A 13,378-nucleotide genomic window follows, 5' to 3' on the forward strand; every position below is an offset into this window, starting at 1 on the left:
ATGTGTCTGGAGCGCACCGAAGTAGGGGCAGCTCGGAAGTGGAGGATCCGGATCAGAGTAGGTGAACTGAAAACTGGAAACCATCAAAGTCAAAAATTCTACATCCAAGTCAATTCCATAATGGAAAAAATGGAGATGCTTTTGTCCTGTTAAAGAATTCAGCACGATCACTCATATCCCTATTAATTATTATTGCTTCCATGCTTCTTCGATTCCCCTTTGCAGTTGCAGTTTCACATAAATTCACAGATAACTTGACAAGCACAAACCCAAATCAAATCGAGTTCGATCTGTGTGGTCACCACTTAATCCTGATTTCTTCAAGACCCATTCCCTCATTCGCCTCCAATGTCAGGATCTTCTCCCAGACCAGGTTCCCCCTTCATCCTTCTCTCCGCCATAACCGTTACCATCATTATTCTCCTCTGCCAAATCCTCCCTGTCGCCGCTAGCAGCTTCGGTGAAACCCTAAATCGAAGGTCATTAGGGCTTAAGAAAGAGAAGCTGAGCCACTTCCGCTTCTACTGGCACGATATCCTCAGCGGTCGCAACCCCACCGCCGTCAGAGTTGCTAGAGCTTCGACGACGAATTCGTCATCGACCGGGTTCGGTCTGATGTTCATGATCGATGATCCATTGACGGTAGGGCCAGAGGTGAAGTCGAAGCTGGTCGGGAAGGCTCAAGGGTTCTACGCATCTGCTTCGCAGCAAGAGGTTGGGTTGCTCATGGCGATGAACTTTGCTTTCATGGAAGGGAAGTATAACGGGAGTACCATTACTATACTGGGGAGGAATACAGTTTTCTCGGCAGTAAGGGAGATGCCGGTGATCGGAGGGAGTGGGCTTTTCCGGTTTGCTAGAGGCTATGTTCAGGTCAAGACTCACAGCTTCAACTTTACCAGCGGTGATGCCGTTGTTGAGTACAACGTGTTTGTCTTGCATTATTAGTACTAATTAGGCAGGTGATCATGGAATTAGTACTAATGGATTTCTTAATCCATCTTGGCCTAGCTAGTACCATCTATTAAGCTTTTTTTTTGTGTGCCAATTTTATTATTTAAAAATTTTAGTTTCCAATAATTTAATGAGAAAGAGGACCCTACCTCGTCATGCGCCTACGCCTAGACATTGGGTCATGCGAAATGACCGTTGTGTTTTTAGGGATTTTTGCCTTTCCATAGGGGTGCAGTGATCATTTCATGAAAGCTCATGGTTGAAGGATACATAAATCCAATAACCATGAATTACAAATAGGCCACACGGCCACACCATCATGATAGCTCATGGTTGAAGGATACATTTTCAATTGACAGATTAGATGGGGATCAGATTTTGTAGATAGATAGATCCTAAGATTCCCATTTACATGTTAAGTTTCAACAAGAACAGAGATTGCCAATTAAGTTGTAAAATAAGGTGTTGAAAAATTCAAGTCTATAAGAGAGTGAACAGTAATGGTCAGAGTATCATAGGTCTTCGTCATGGACATAATGGAAACAGTATTGGTCTCGATCAGTCTCTCAGATGCTTATCTAGTCGCTGTTATCATTTAGCACTTTGATTTGTTTTTGCTTCGTTGCAATCATAACTGATTCTATTTCACAAAGGAGATGATTTAAAAGATTTTGTTTCTCGGATTAGTGTTGTTGAATCACTTCAATACTAACAAGCAAAGCCAATGCATGGAAGCAATCCTTTGAGTTAAGAACTATTTTTGCAATTTACAAGTAATTTGACACCAAAAAATAAAAAAACTATGGACAAATTTTTATTTTATTTTTTGATGAAAAACAAAGTAACCTTAAGAAGATAAAGTAGATACAACCATAGTACTATATCTCGCGATATATCGGTATCTCGGGCCTACCGAGATATCCGAAATATCCGAGATATCGCTGAATATTCGAAATATTGCATTTTTCTCGCAATATTTTGGGGTCCATCTCGGGGTATTTGGCCATATTTAGGCTCGAAACTTCATGGACAACCTTATTTAAGCTTAATAAACACATTTAAACCATAAAATTGTAAAAATGTGAATTCAAATTGGTGTTTTGGGCTTGCACCTTGATTGACATACGAGTGCCGACCTTAATGTATAAATAGTTAAATACACATAGATTAATGAAATCACAACTTAAGTTACAAATTACAAGTGCTAAAGCTGCTAATAGTAGTTCTTGTGCCTCCCGGATCAATCCCACTCATGCCTCGCCGAGTCGACGTCCATTGCTCTCTGTTTGAATGACATATGTGGACCACGGTATAGAATCGAGGAGAAAAGAGTGTAGTCATCCACAAGTGTCACGTAAATGGAATCATCAATGATGCAGCCTGTAGGTAACCTATCCTAGGATATAAACTAGGGTTACCAATCGATCGATCAGTGAAGAAGATGATCCACTTGTGATATGATGTTGGCGCCTGGCAAGAGGCGATGGCATTGGTGCATGTATGGTGGTGAGGTTGGTATCTAGGTCCGCTAGGGTATGCAAAGATGTTATCTACAAAAGATGATCCAAGTATGTCCACGGGTGGGGTAGTAGTCATAGTCCCCTACCCCACTAAAGCGCCCATATGATGATGATCCATCTCCATATCCACCGTAAGGTTGTGATGCACCATAATCCGATGCCAATGGAGTGGCATGTGCGTCAAAAGATGGGGCACGCCAATGTCGGTCGGTCCTCCCTCCCTATCACCCATACTCAAACCACCAACAGAGCTAGATAGGTTATCAATGTCCATTTGATCGGGTTGCAAGCTGTGTTTGCGAGCCCCTACGCTTCTGTTGTATGTATGTAGGGGCCTCTCGAGGGTGGGGGTGCGGGGGCACGTGCTCCGTGGTCCGTATCTTGTGTGGCATGATCAAGCGTGTCTCTCCGGTGAATCGGAGTGGGTCTCACAGTGCCGAATCTGGGCCTCTGGCCTACCACATAACGCTCTCGCATGCCGTCATATTCTTCACAAAGATCACCACCACCAACATCACCACCACCAAGCATCACCATCACCACCACCGGCATCACCATCATCACCATCATCATCATTTGAGGACTTAGACCGGTCTTCATCATCGCAACATTGCCACCGGTGGGCGGAATGGTATGGGTGAGGCTTCCTTGCATGTATCCGACCTCGTCGGCCATATACTCGTCCACATCGCACCAATCTCGGGAAGCTATCATGGGGTCGGGCCTACCTCCCTCCTCATCCAACACGGCTCACCTCTATCCTCACCCAATCCACAATAGGGTCCTCATCGTGCGAGTCAACTTGAAAGATGTCGGCTAGATCAATGGTGCCCCTTTGTCCCTCATGTCCCATGCGTATGTGTTGCGTTTGACCTCAAGTTGTAGTGCACATACACCATGTCGGATAAACGTTGAGACCCCAATCACTGCGCCTCTTGGAGTGGATGAGTGCAAAGGTACTCCAGTTCCTCTCACACCAGGATGCGAGAACATGTTTGGGCAAGGACTTTAATTGCTATTCTTCTTAAGTTTTCACCGATTCCCATACAACACCCACCATTCATTTGCATTACAAGTTTACAACAAAAAGACATGTGTCAAATGTTGTTTCAACTTTCAACTTTCAAATTTCAATACATATGTAATTTAAAACTTAAAAGAATTACCAGCATCACCACGTGCTCGCCTTGTATCGCAGCCTCGGTTCCAAAACTTCCCAATGCATCCCTAAATACCTTGATCTATACCCATGTGGAAAATTAGTAAGTACTTCTTCACTACTTATTTGAAAGCATCAATAAGTTGAGTTTCCAAATGAACTCACTTCATTGTTGCAAATTGCTTGTAGTGCACCATCGGCTCCAACTTCTTCACTACTTGTTTCACACATCAATAAGTTGAGTTTCCAACCCAAGCCTATTGTTATATTGATACTTAGGGTTGAAGTAGTATTGAAATATGACATATAGAATAGAGGTATTGTCAAATGCATAGGTAATTAGTAAATAATAATACTATGAATTAGTAAACATAAAACAAATTTACTCACCGACCTTATGCGGTGGATGCATAAGTTGATTCTCCAATGAGCATTTATGATATCTAAGAAGTGTTTGCTCTGCGAGGACCCACACTATAGACACTATCTTTCATCAAGTCTATTGCGCATATAGGATGGCATGGTTGGGCCCTTCAGCGAGTCGACAACATGTAGAACTTGAATTCTCGGCTCTAAAACTTTCACCACTTTGCTTAGTTTGGTCGAGAAGTCCTCGGATGACATCGTTGTTTGTGCTTCCCTCCCATTTGCGGTCTTGGAACCCTTCCATTGAAACCACTCCTCGAAGCAAACATGCTTCTCAAGCCTTCTTTGTCTCAATGCTTTTGAGGGCAATGTAGTTGGTGGCAAATCTTGTGATGCCAGGCCTAACCAAGTCACCCCCACATTTTCCCTCGATAGATTGAGTGCATAGGAGTGGTTGTATACAAAGTTGGTGACTTGTCTTGCACTTTCAACCACAGTCTTCACCAACTTTAACTTTCCCATATCTTTTAGCATTAAGTCAATGCAATGGGCTGCACAAGGAGTCCGAGAAGAGCCGGTACTTATTATTGTTCATCATCTTCTCACCGGCCAAGCTTGAAGTTACTTCCATTGTCCGTTACAACTGGACAACATTCTCAATACCCACATCTTTTTCCACTACTTCCTTTAACAATCAGAAATATATTTTGCATCCTTTATCTCTTTGGATGCATCCACAGATTTGAGGAACACATCCTCCCATCACAATAAATCATGAAATTGATGATGGACTTTCTTGTAGGCCGTCCATCCATCTCGCCATTATAGTCACCCCATATGTCTCCCACATATTCTTCATCTCACTAATGTACTCATCAATCTCACTCTTTTGTTGAGGTAGATAAACATTCATTACCTCATATGGGGTGGGGCCCTTGAATCCTGGGCCGCCTCCGCAATGGTATCTATCATGGTATCATAATGGGGGCCTTGTGCGTGTTCTTTGGGATGGTATGGTATAGCATCCACTTAGCTATTGATTCTTTAACCAATCCCTTCATCCCCTTCCATGCTCCTTTGATTCTGGGTTATTGCTTCCTTTCTTCTTATGCAATTTAGGATCGAGATGTTGATGGTGGTGCGATGCAGGTAGAGGTGTTGGGGTTGCCCTCACACTTTGTGATCTTTTAAAAGGATTCAAAGTTTTAGGACCTCCCAATTGCACCTCCTCCACTACCCCCTACTCTTTGTCTCTGATGATCATCTTGAAAACTTCTCTACTCCTTGAAAGCAGTCCGCCTAAAATCCCTAGCCTCCTCTCTTGTTTGTATGTCATCAGTATCGCAATGTCATCATCGAGGAGGAGGAGGAGTCATCATCATCATTGTATCGTCTTCCTCCTCCCATCGAACTCCTCACCGTATCCTCAAGTTGTTCTCTTATCCTTTCGCTTGTCACCCTTCCTCTTCTTTCTTCCCTCAAACTATCACCAATCTCCTGGCTACTTGGTAGGGACCATATGACAACCTACAACATCTTTAGATCCTCCGGTCAGGATGTTGTTTAAGTCTCATCGGACCCACCTCCCATAAATTGCATGTGACAATAATTACATATAGATTTTCTCTTATCCCCATCAATGGGAGTACCATGTAACCATGCAATGTCACCCTATCTTTGGCTGGTTGGTCTCTCTTGTTCCCTCTGTTCTCTTTGTTCCGTCCGCGCCCCTTTGTTGACTACTTTCCCCACCTTTTGCTTGCCCTCGCACGTTGTCTATCACGATCCGCCATAATGATACTTGTTTCTGCAATGTAAGTAACACAAATAATTAAAAAACTTAATGTAGATGCACTTCAATTGACACTTTTAGATTACTAATACACTTGTATAGTTATTTAATATTTTTCCCCTAACCCTTATATTTTTCACAAAATTAAAACCAATTTTTTATATATAATGTTAATATAAGTATTGACCTAACACAACAAAACTATGAATTAGTAAACATAATATACATGTAATGCATCTCAAAACATATAGAAATAACTTTCATATTTTTCATTATTTTTAAACTTAAAACTCATATTTTTCCTTATTTATTTCTTTTTTTTAATTTTTATATATTTTCTTAATTTTCGAAAATTAAAAGAATTATTTAAGAGCAGAAAAATAAATCCGATTTGTGAAGCCGTAGATCGGCCATTGGTGTCTAACATATATTTAATTCATTACCATCTAAGTCATATTACCCCTAATTATTTCCTATTTTAGTTGTAGGAAAATGAATTTTTAAAACCAGAAAAAAATAAAAAAATACATATGGGAAAAAATTTGACACCGTGAGGCTGTAGATCGGCCTCCGGTGTCTAACATATATTAATATCATCAACATCCAACAACATTTGTACAAAGTTTTTTAAAAAATTGTTTTAGAGAAATATAATTTACCTTAAATAATGAAATTAGGCTTGGATGATGAGCTTGATGACCCTCCGACGTCTTCCGGACAGGAGCTTCAATGAGGCTTGGAAGGGAGGAAGAAGGAGAAAATTTCATTTCACTCTCGTGAAATATCGACCAAGAGCTGCGAAATATGCAATTTATAAGGATTTTGAATGTGACACTATTGTCACTTTACAATATCTCGCGATATATCGTGATATCTCGCGATATATCGTGAGTTCCACGATATATCGTCAAATATCTCGATATATCGGCAGTTATTTACTTTTTATTTCGACCTTGTTTCGTATCTCGGTCATGTCGAGATTCACGAAATATCGCGATATATCGCCGATATTTGCGAGATTTTATACCATGGATACAACATGATCCCAAGAGCGAACACGAAGCAATCAACTTCTCCTTCAGGGCCTTGATAGCTATACATTTGCTCAACTTGATAACAAAATTATCCAACCCAATACATGACACTACAGAATTAAAGATACAAGAAATATTTAAAAATGTAGAAAAAGAGTTCCATGGTCACCAAAATTTATTTGGTTCCATCACCATATCCTATAATTGTTGGGAAAAACTCATTGTAGTATGATATCTATTTTTGACTTAAGAGTGATTTCAATTTCTAAGGTTGTTTGGTATGATTTTAACACCCCATTTCTTGTAAATAGAAATCAAACTAAAAATTCTTGAGATAAGTTAAGAGGTATTTCAAATTTTGTTGAGGCTGAAATCAGTCTATAGACATTTAAAACTCTATCTTTCGAGTACTTTGGAGGAACTTCTTGAACCAAGTGGCCGAGTGCTTTGAGTATCTCTTCAGCCCATCCTTGTAATCTATATAGTAGCCTATAGACATTTAAAACTTTATCTTTTGAGTATTTTGGAGGAACTTCTTGAACCAAGTGGCCGAGTGCTTTGGGTATCTCTTCAGCCCATCCTTGTAATCTACATAGTAAATTCCGAACCGAACTGTGTATCCGAAACTCCACTCAAAATTGTCAAGCAATGACCATACAAAGAATCCTTTCACATTTACACCATTACTGCAAAAAAAATGAAATCCCTTAAGATGTTAGATAATTTGTCATTATTTTTTGGGGAAGGAAATTGTTCACGTCGGATTCTCCCATCGACTCCGTCAAATAGGGAGCCGGCAGTGGTTTTATGTCATTATGTATGGGCACTTATGTCAATCTGGCCGCATTTAATGACGATGGTACATAAGCACAGTCGTGCATGAAAACTTTTGCCTAATTTTTTCGTAATTTTAGTATAGGGGAGAGGTTTCTCACAATGCTAGCATATAGTTTCCCACCAATAGGTGTCATGGGTGATGATCGTTCAATAAGGGCATTTAACGTGGAAAGAGAGTGTCAGGACCATAGTGGAACGTGAGAGGGCATAGAAAAGAATTTTCATTGTTGGTTGTGGGTGTCTTTTTTCCTTTAGTATGATACAATTATTCTTTCCATGAAGGCAAAATCTTGTCATTTCATATATATGTGTACTCGAAAAATATGTGAGATAATAACAACTATAGATCGAGGTGTCATTTAGATAGTCCATTTTATAATTGTTTGCAAAGGTCATTCTATTTGGGACTATTTGGAGAACAAGTTTAAGTACATTTGGAAAAAATAAAAAAGGAAAAAACTCTCTATTAATGTGTCATGTGGCTGAGATTGGCCACCAAATATGATGTGAAGTCGTTCAATCTCATCATATTGGTCTCAGATTAAGCCAAGGTCCTTCCAAGCTAGCCCAAAACATTACTTTGGGCTAAATCAAAATTTCATTCCCACTTAGGCCGGGCCAGCCCGATCAACCGGTCTTAGGCTGACTTTGCCCAATTTATAGCCCTAATTCTAGAGGAGGAAGAGGCTTGTAGTAAAAAGATACTCACTCGATGGCTTTGTTGACAAACTGAAGATGATGTTTGTAGGAATCGATTCTCCATTCATCCTTTAGAGCTTCTTCCAATGTGAGTGTACTGTTATTCAACTCTGATACTCCTACAACAGAATCCAAAGAAATAAAATCACATCCACTAGTCCATTCTGCGCGATAAGCTGATTTCGGGATTATTTAAGGCCAATTAATGTCTCACCATTCTCAGTAATGTAAATCTCTGGATTGTTATATTCTCTCTTAGTGTATTGCAACAACTCACATATTCCTTGTGGATATACACGAAGCCAAGGTGAACCAGTCTGTAATATTCACACAAATTGTGTATTAATTACAACATTATTTTTTTGGTGAATGTTAATTACAACATTAATGCAAGAAGAAATTAAATATTCTACTAAGTAAGTAGCTAGAGGGTATAATTCTTACACTTGGACCAATGGGGATCCCATTTCTCTCCTCTGTCATTACCAAAAAAAAAAAGAAAAAGAGATTTGATTAATTAATTATGTTATTATGATTCAAATTAACATGTCATTAACTTATATTATGAACAGTTTGAAGATCACTTTTGAACTTACGCAGCTGCTTAGAGCAAGAATCTGTATTATAAGTTGAGTTAACATCTTTGCAAAGGTCATCATTAGTCACATAATAAGCTGTATAGTAATTGAGTCCGAGGAAGTCGTATGATCCTTTAACCATTTGCACTTGGTTATTTGAAAATTTTGGCAACCGATTTTTCAGTGTGGTACTCATGCTCTTGGGATAGTAACCGAAAGTTAAAGGGCTAATAAACCTAATACACAGAAGAAGGAAAAGACAAGTTTAGGCAACAATATCAGGAGGAGGGTGTCATGTGCCTAATGGAGTTCGATCTAATGAATGGATGCTAGATTAGACCAGCCTAGTATGAGATAGGTTAAATGACTTGACTTAACGTATTCCATCAGCTCCAGAGCTTTTGGTGTATCGGTCAAGTACCTAACATTTGGTACCAGAGCCCAACATCATGTCATGAGTTTGAGTCATGGAAAGGGCTATCTGGAGTAGAGTAAAAGCCGTTAAGAAAACAAAAACCCTGGGGTAGAATTGAATCCCTTGGAAAAGGCTATCTACCGCCAGAGTGAGAGCCATCGAGGATGACAACTGCAGAATTATGATGGTCTGTATCCCAGTCTAGTATGGGATATGGGCTTGATTTAACGCGTTCCATCAGCTTTGAAGCTTTTAACATATTGATCAAATACCTAACAGAGGGATGGTTGAAAAAAATAGTAATAATACTCACCATCCATACACGAAATCAAGTGATCTCTGAGCTGCATCAACATCAGAATTGTTATCCGTGAAAGGTACTGTCCAGTGTGAGTTTAATGTTATTCCAATCTTGCCCTTTTGAGATGTCTGCAGCAACATACACCCATACATTAATTAATTTATGTGATCGAGCTAGGATATAACTATGATTCAGTACGTCTTAATAAGTATATAATTAATTAACCTGATACTTATCCCTGTACAATTTGACTGCGGCTGCATGAGCAAGAAGTAGATGGTGGGCTACCAAGTAAGGTTCGGTAGCAGAATTCCCAGCAGAGCAATCTCCCACAGATTTGGAACATCGGCCAGGTGGACAGGTTGGCTGGCTGTAGCCCAAAATAAAGACCGCTGGCTCATTTAAAGTGATCCAATGCTTCACCCGATCACCGAATTCTTTGAAACAAAGCTCCGCAAAGTCTTGGAAATCCTCACTTTAATTTGCATTATATTGGAATCAAGTACTCAGTTCAATTAGTACTGAACCATCATCTTAGGAATTGAAGTAGGAAATGAGAAAAAATGAAAATTAATTTATCTCTGCTAGCTTACATAATGTGTGGGTTCAAAAAACCACCATAGTTGTCTTCCAAGGCTTGGGGTACATCAAAATGAAACATAGACACAAAGGGTTGGATACCGTTGGATTGAAGCTCGTTGATAAGGTTGTTGTAGTATTGGATGCCTACCTTGTTAACTCCTCCACTTAGATTTCCATCTGAAAGAGAATGGAAAAATAAATAAAAAAGCAAAAACAAAATGGTTATCTGTCTGGCAGCGTGGTCCCTGCGCCAATGTGGGAGCAAATCACAACGCACAACGGAGCATCAACAAGGATGGGATTTTGGTTTTATATGGGGCAGGGTAGTCGATCATTTGGCCTCCCTTTGTGTATGGGTGCAAGGGCTACATTGCCGAACAGAGTTTTTTTTCAACACACTCTCATCATTCAATTAACCGGGGAAGATAGAACATAATCTTACAAGGTAAAAGTCTTGGCCATGAAATAGAAAGTCTGTAAGCATCCATGCCCATATCCTTTATTAGACTTACATCTTCCTGCAAATAACATGTCTAGCTACTCATTAATCTTAATAATGAAAGGATAATATATACATAGAGGGCAAGGGAGATCTCTACTTGGTGGTGTTTTCTATGCCCTCTCATAGGACATTGTGAGATGTCGCCTCTGCCCCAAGATAGATACCCAGATGTGCTCACCCATTGGAGAGCATAGAAAACAACACCAAATAGAGATTTTTTTTCTTCCATATCTATATATATATATAAGATTAGACCATACCTTGTACCGGTGATAAAAATCAATGGCTACATCTCCATTACTATGGTCCGCGATTTTATCTGCCACAATATCGTGATACTTCTCAGCATATATCCAAAATTTGGACTGGCACATCTTCTAACGACCACATGTCATTAATGTTTGGTGGGCATGTAAAAGATATAAATAATATAAGTATAAAATTTCCCATGTCCCCATAAATGTTGCATTCGATCGGCCATGTTTTCTATAATAGTCAATGGCATACCCACTGGTTACTTTGTTAGTAGAAAAGGAATTAATTAGACAAAGGAACCCCATATCCCCATTTTTGTTCAGGATAGCTATGGAAGTTCTTACATCCTTATTGAACAATATGGTGGAAGATCAAAGCATCAAGCTTATTCCTCACTACATGCCTCTCTTGTTATCTCATTTGATGTTTGCATATGATTTGATGATATTTGTGAAAGTGGAAACCCGCTCAATCTAAATAGTGTTATTGGTGAAGTCTGATTTCGATCTAGAAAGTGCGGTTGAGATCTTTTGGAGGGTCATTTTAGCCTTGAAATAATCTTGGATGGTCGAAAAAGGGCGTAGATCTTTGCCAGAGGCGGTGAATTGTGTTGGGCTCATTGAGACCTTCGAAATGGTATATTTTTTTATATATGTTATGTTTTGGTCTGACCCTGTCTAATTTGGCAATTTTTGGATCCAGGGGCATTTCTATACTTTCTCAGGTTAGCTAGGACTTTTCTATAAGGTGTCCTTATCTCTTTAAGAGGATGTGTATGAAGTCTGAGGGTTTGTAACATTTTCAGAGACAGTGAAATTCATTCTGATGCTCGACCGTGGATATAGCTTCCCAACTTGGGGGTGAACCACGTAAATCCTATGTGTTTGTGTGCTTTTGTTCTTCTTTGTTTTTTGTATTTTTTTTGCAAATCATCATTTCTGGACGTTGTTTTTCTTAACAAATAGTTATGAGATCTTTAACTCATTTATCAGTCAACGTCTTCTCTTATTCTTGGTAGGGTGGAGCCCCAGGTTCGTGATTGATACGCTCTTCATGTTTTCAGGTTTTTCAAACATCCTGTTGCTTGTAAGTTATCTTGGGGCTCCATCGATTTCAGAGAAGCTAATCAGAAGCCGACTAGAAGAAAGTCCAGATTTGTATCCTTTGCAGGTAGCCTCCAAATTATTATTTTCGATTCTTTAGGGTGGTTAGAAATTCTAGACTGGACTGTTGCCTACCTAGAGCTGTGATAACTAAGTTGGAATCCATATTCTCTACTTTCTCTGGTCGGGTCATTAATTCCCATCAGCGGAAGGTGCACTACATCACCTGAGATGCTATTTGTAGGCCGAAGGGTGGTTTTGGGTGTGAACCACATTTAGGATATTAACTACACTTGAAGTATTTGAAGGAGAGTCCATCCAGATTGTAAGCTCTCTTAGAATTGCTCTTGGGTTCGGAGGAAGATTCTCAAACTTTGGATTCATGTTCCACCTTTTATTCTCCATTCTATTGGTGATGGATGTTCTATTAAAACGTTATTACTCGACTCTGCGTAGGTGGCGTTTTTTCTCCTATAAATAATAAATAATTATTAAAAAAAATAGATTGCTATACTATCCTTGTACAAATTCCTTTATACCCTTCTCGTGTAATAAACAATGGGACCCACACATACTCTCTTATTCTGACCATATCGCCCCTTAAGGATGATACTGTTTTTCAACCCCTCATTTTTGGAAACCCTCCCCCATACAAATATATCACACAAGTTAAGTCCAGTTCATTAATCCATTAGAAGTGAACGTGAGTCGAGTCAATATGAGAGAGAGAGAGAGAGAGAACCTGGATGTTCATGGGTGAAAGTATCCCATATGCTTGGGCTCCTTCCACCTTCTTTTGCTGCACCTTCATACTAAGGGAAAAACACAAAAACGTGTGAGGGATAAACAACTATTGTATATAGAAACTGAGAAACACATCCATAAACCCATTATTGTCTCCATTTATCTGTCCCTCCATTTCCTCCATTACATCTAATATGGGGGAATGGACTCCACCTGGGCAATGTGTTCGGAAAGGGGATAGGGTGGTCATTTCCGCCCTTCTATGAGATGTAATGAAAAAAATGGAAGGACAGATAAATGGAGACGATAAAGATCCCCGACCCACTGATATTACCTGATAAGCAGAAGAAGTTGCACCAAAAATAAAACCTGATGGGAAACTACTCCGACTAAATATTGGAGATGACTGGTGATTCATCATTCTGGCGCATCCAGTATGAGTAAACAAATTGACTAAGACTAGAACCAAAAGAAATAGTTGATATTGATAAAGTTGAATCCCCATCTTTGTTTTGGGTGTTCTTACTCTCCCTTTTT

General features: G+C 39.5%; 2 protein-coding genes across 2 annotated transcripts; one reads left to right on the plus strand and one right to left on the minus strand.

Moving 5' to 3' along the window:
• The first annotated feature begins 347 nt into the window (after positions 1-347).
• LOC122642726 (dirigent protein 19-like) lies at positions 348-948 on the plus strand. The gene has a single exon (XM_043836301.1). It carries the CDS (start codon positions 349-351, stop codon positions 946-948), a length of 600 nt encoding a protein of 199 aa, XP_043692236.1. The 5' UTR covers position 348.
• A 6,372-nt stretch (positions 949-7,320) lies between these two features.
• LOC122643097 (beta-glucosidase 13-like) lies at positions 7,321-13,378 on the minus strand. The gene is made up of 12 exons (XM_043836730.1): positions 13,176-13,378; positions 12,840-12,909; positions 11,000-11,058; positions 10,680-10,755; positions 10,249-10,414; positions 9,881-10,130; positions 9,668-9,783; positions 8,958-9,175; positions 8,806-8,837; positions 8,576-8,678; positions 8,372-8,480; positions 7,321-7,511 (listed from the first exon to the last, which is right to left on the minus strand). Exons 1-12 carry the CDS (start codon positions 13,344-13,346, stop codon positions 7,325-7,327), a joined length of 1,557 nt encoding a protein of 518 aa, XP_043692665.1. The 5' UTR covers positions 13,347-13,378; the 3' UTR covers positions 7,321-7,324.

This window comes from Telopea speciosissima, chromosome 10, assembly GCF_018873765.1.
Source record: "Telopea speciosissima isolate NSW1024214 ecotype Mountain lineage chromosome 10, Tspe_v1, whole genome shotgun sequence".
Classification (NCBI taxonomy): domain Eukaryota; kingdom Viridiplantae; phylum Streptophyta; class Magnoliopsida; order Proteales; family Proteaceae; genus Telopea; species Telopea speciosissima.

Coding starts and splice junctions, on each gene's coding strand:
- LOC122642726 (XM_043836301.1), top strand. CDS start 349: ATGTCAGGATCTTCTCCCAGACCAGGTTCCCCCTTCATCCTTCTCTCC.
- LOC122643097 (XM_043836730.1), bottom strand. CDS start 13,346: ATGGGGATTCAACTTTATCAATATCAACTATTTCTTTTGGTTCTAGTC. Junction 11,059..12,839: donor TTTCACCCATGAACATCCAG/GTTCTCTCTCTC, acceptor ATATTGTGGCAG/ATAAAATCGCGGACCATAGT. Junction 7,512..8,371: donor TTTGTCAACAAAGCCATCGA/GTGAGTATCTTT, acceptor TTTTTTTTGCAG/TAATGGTGTAAATGTGAAAG.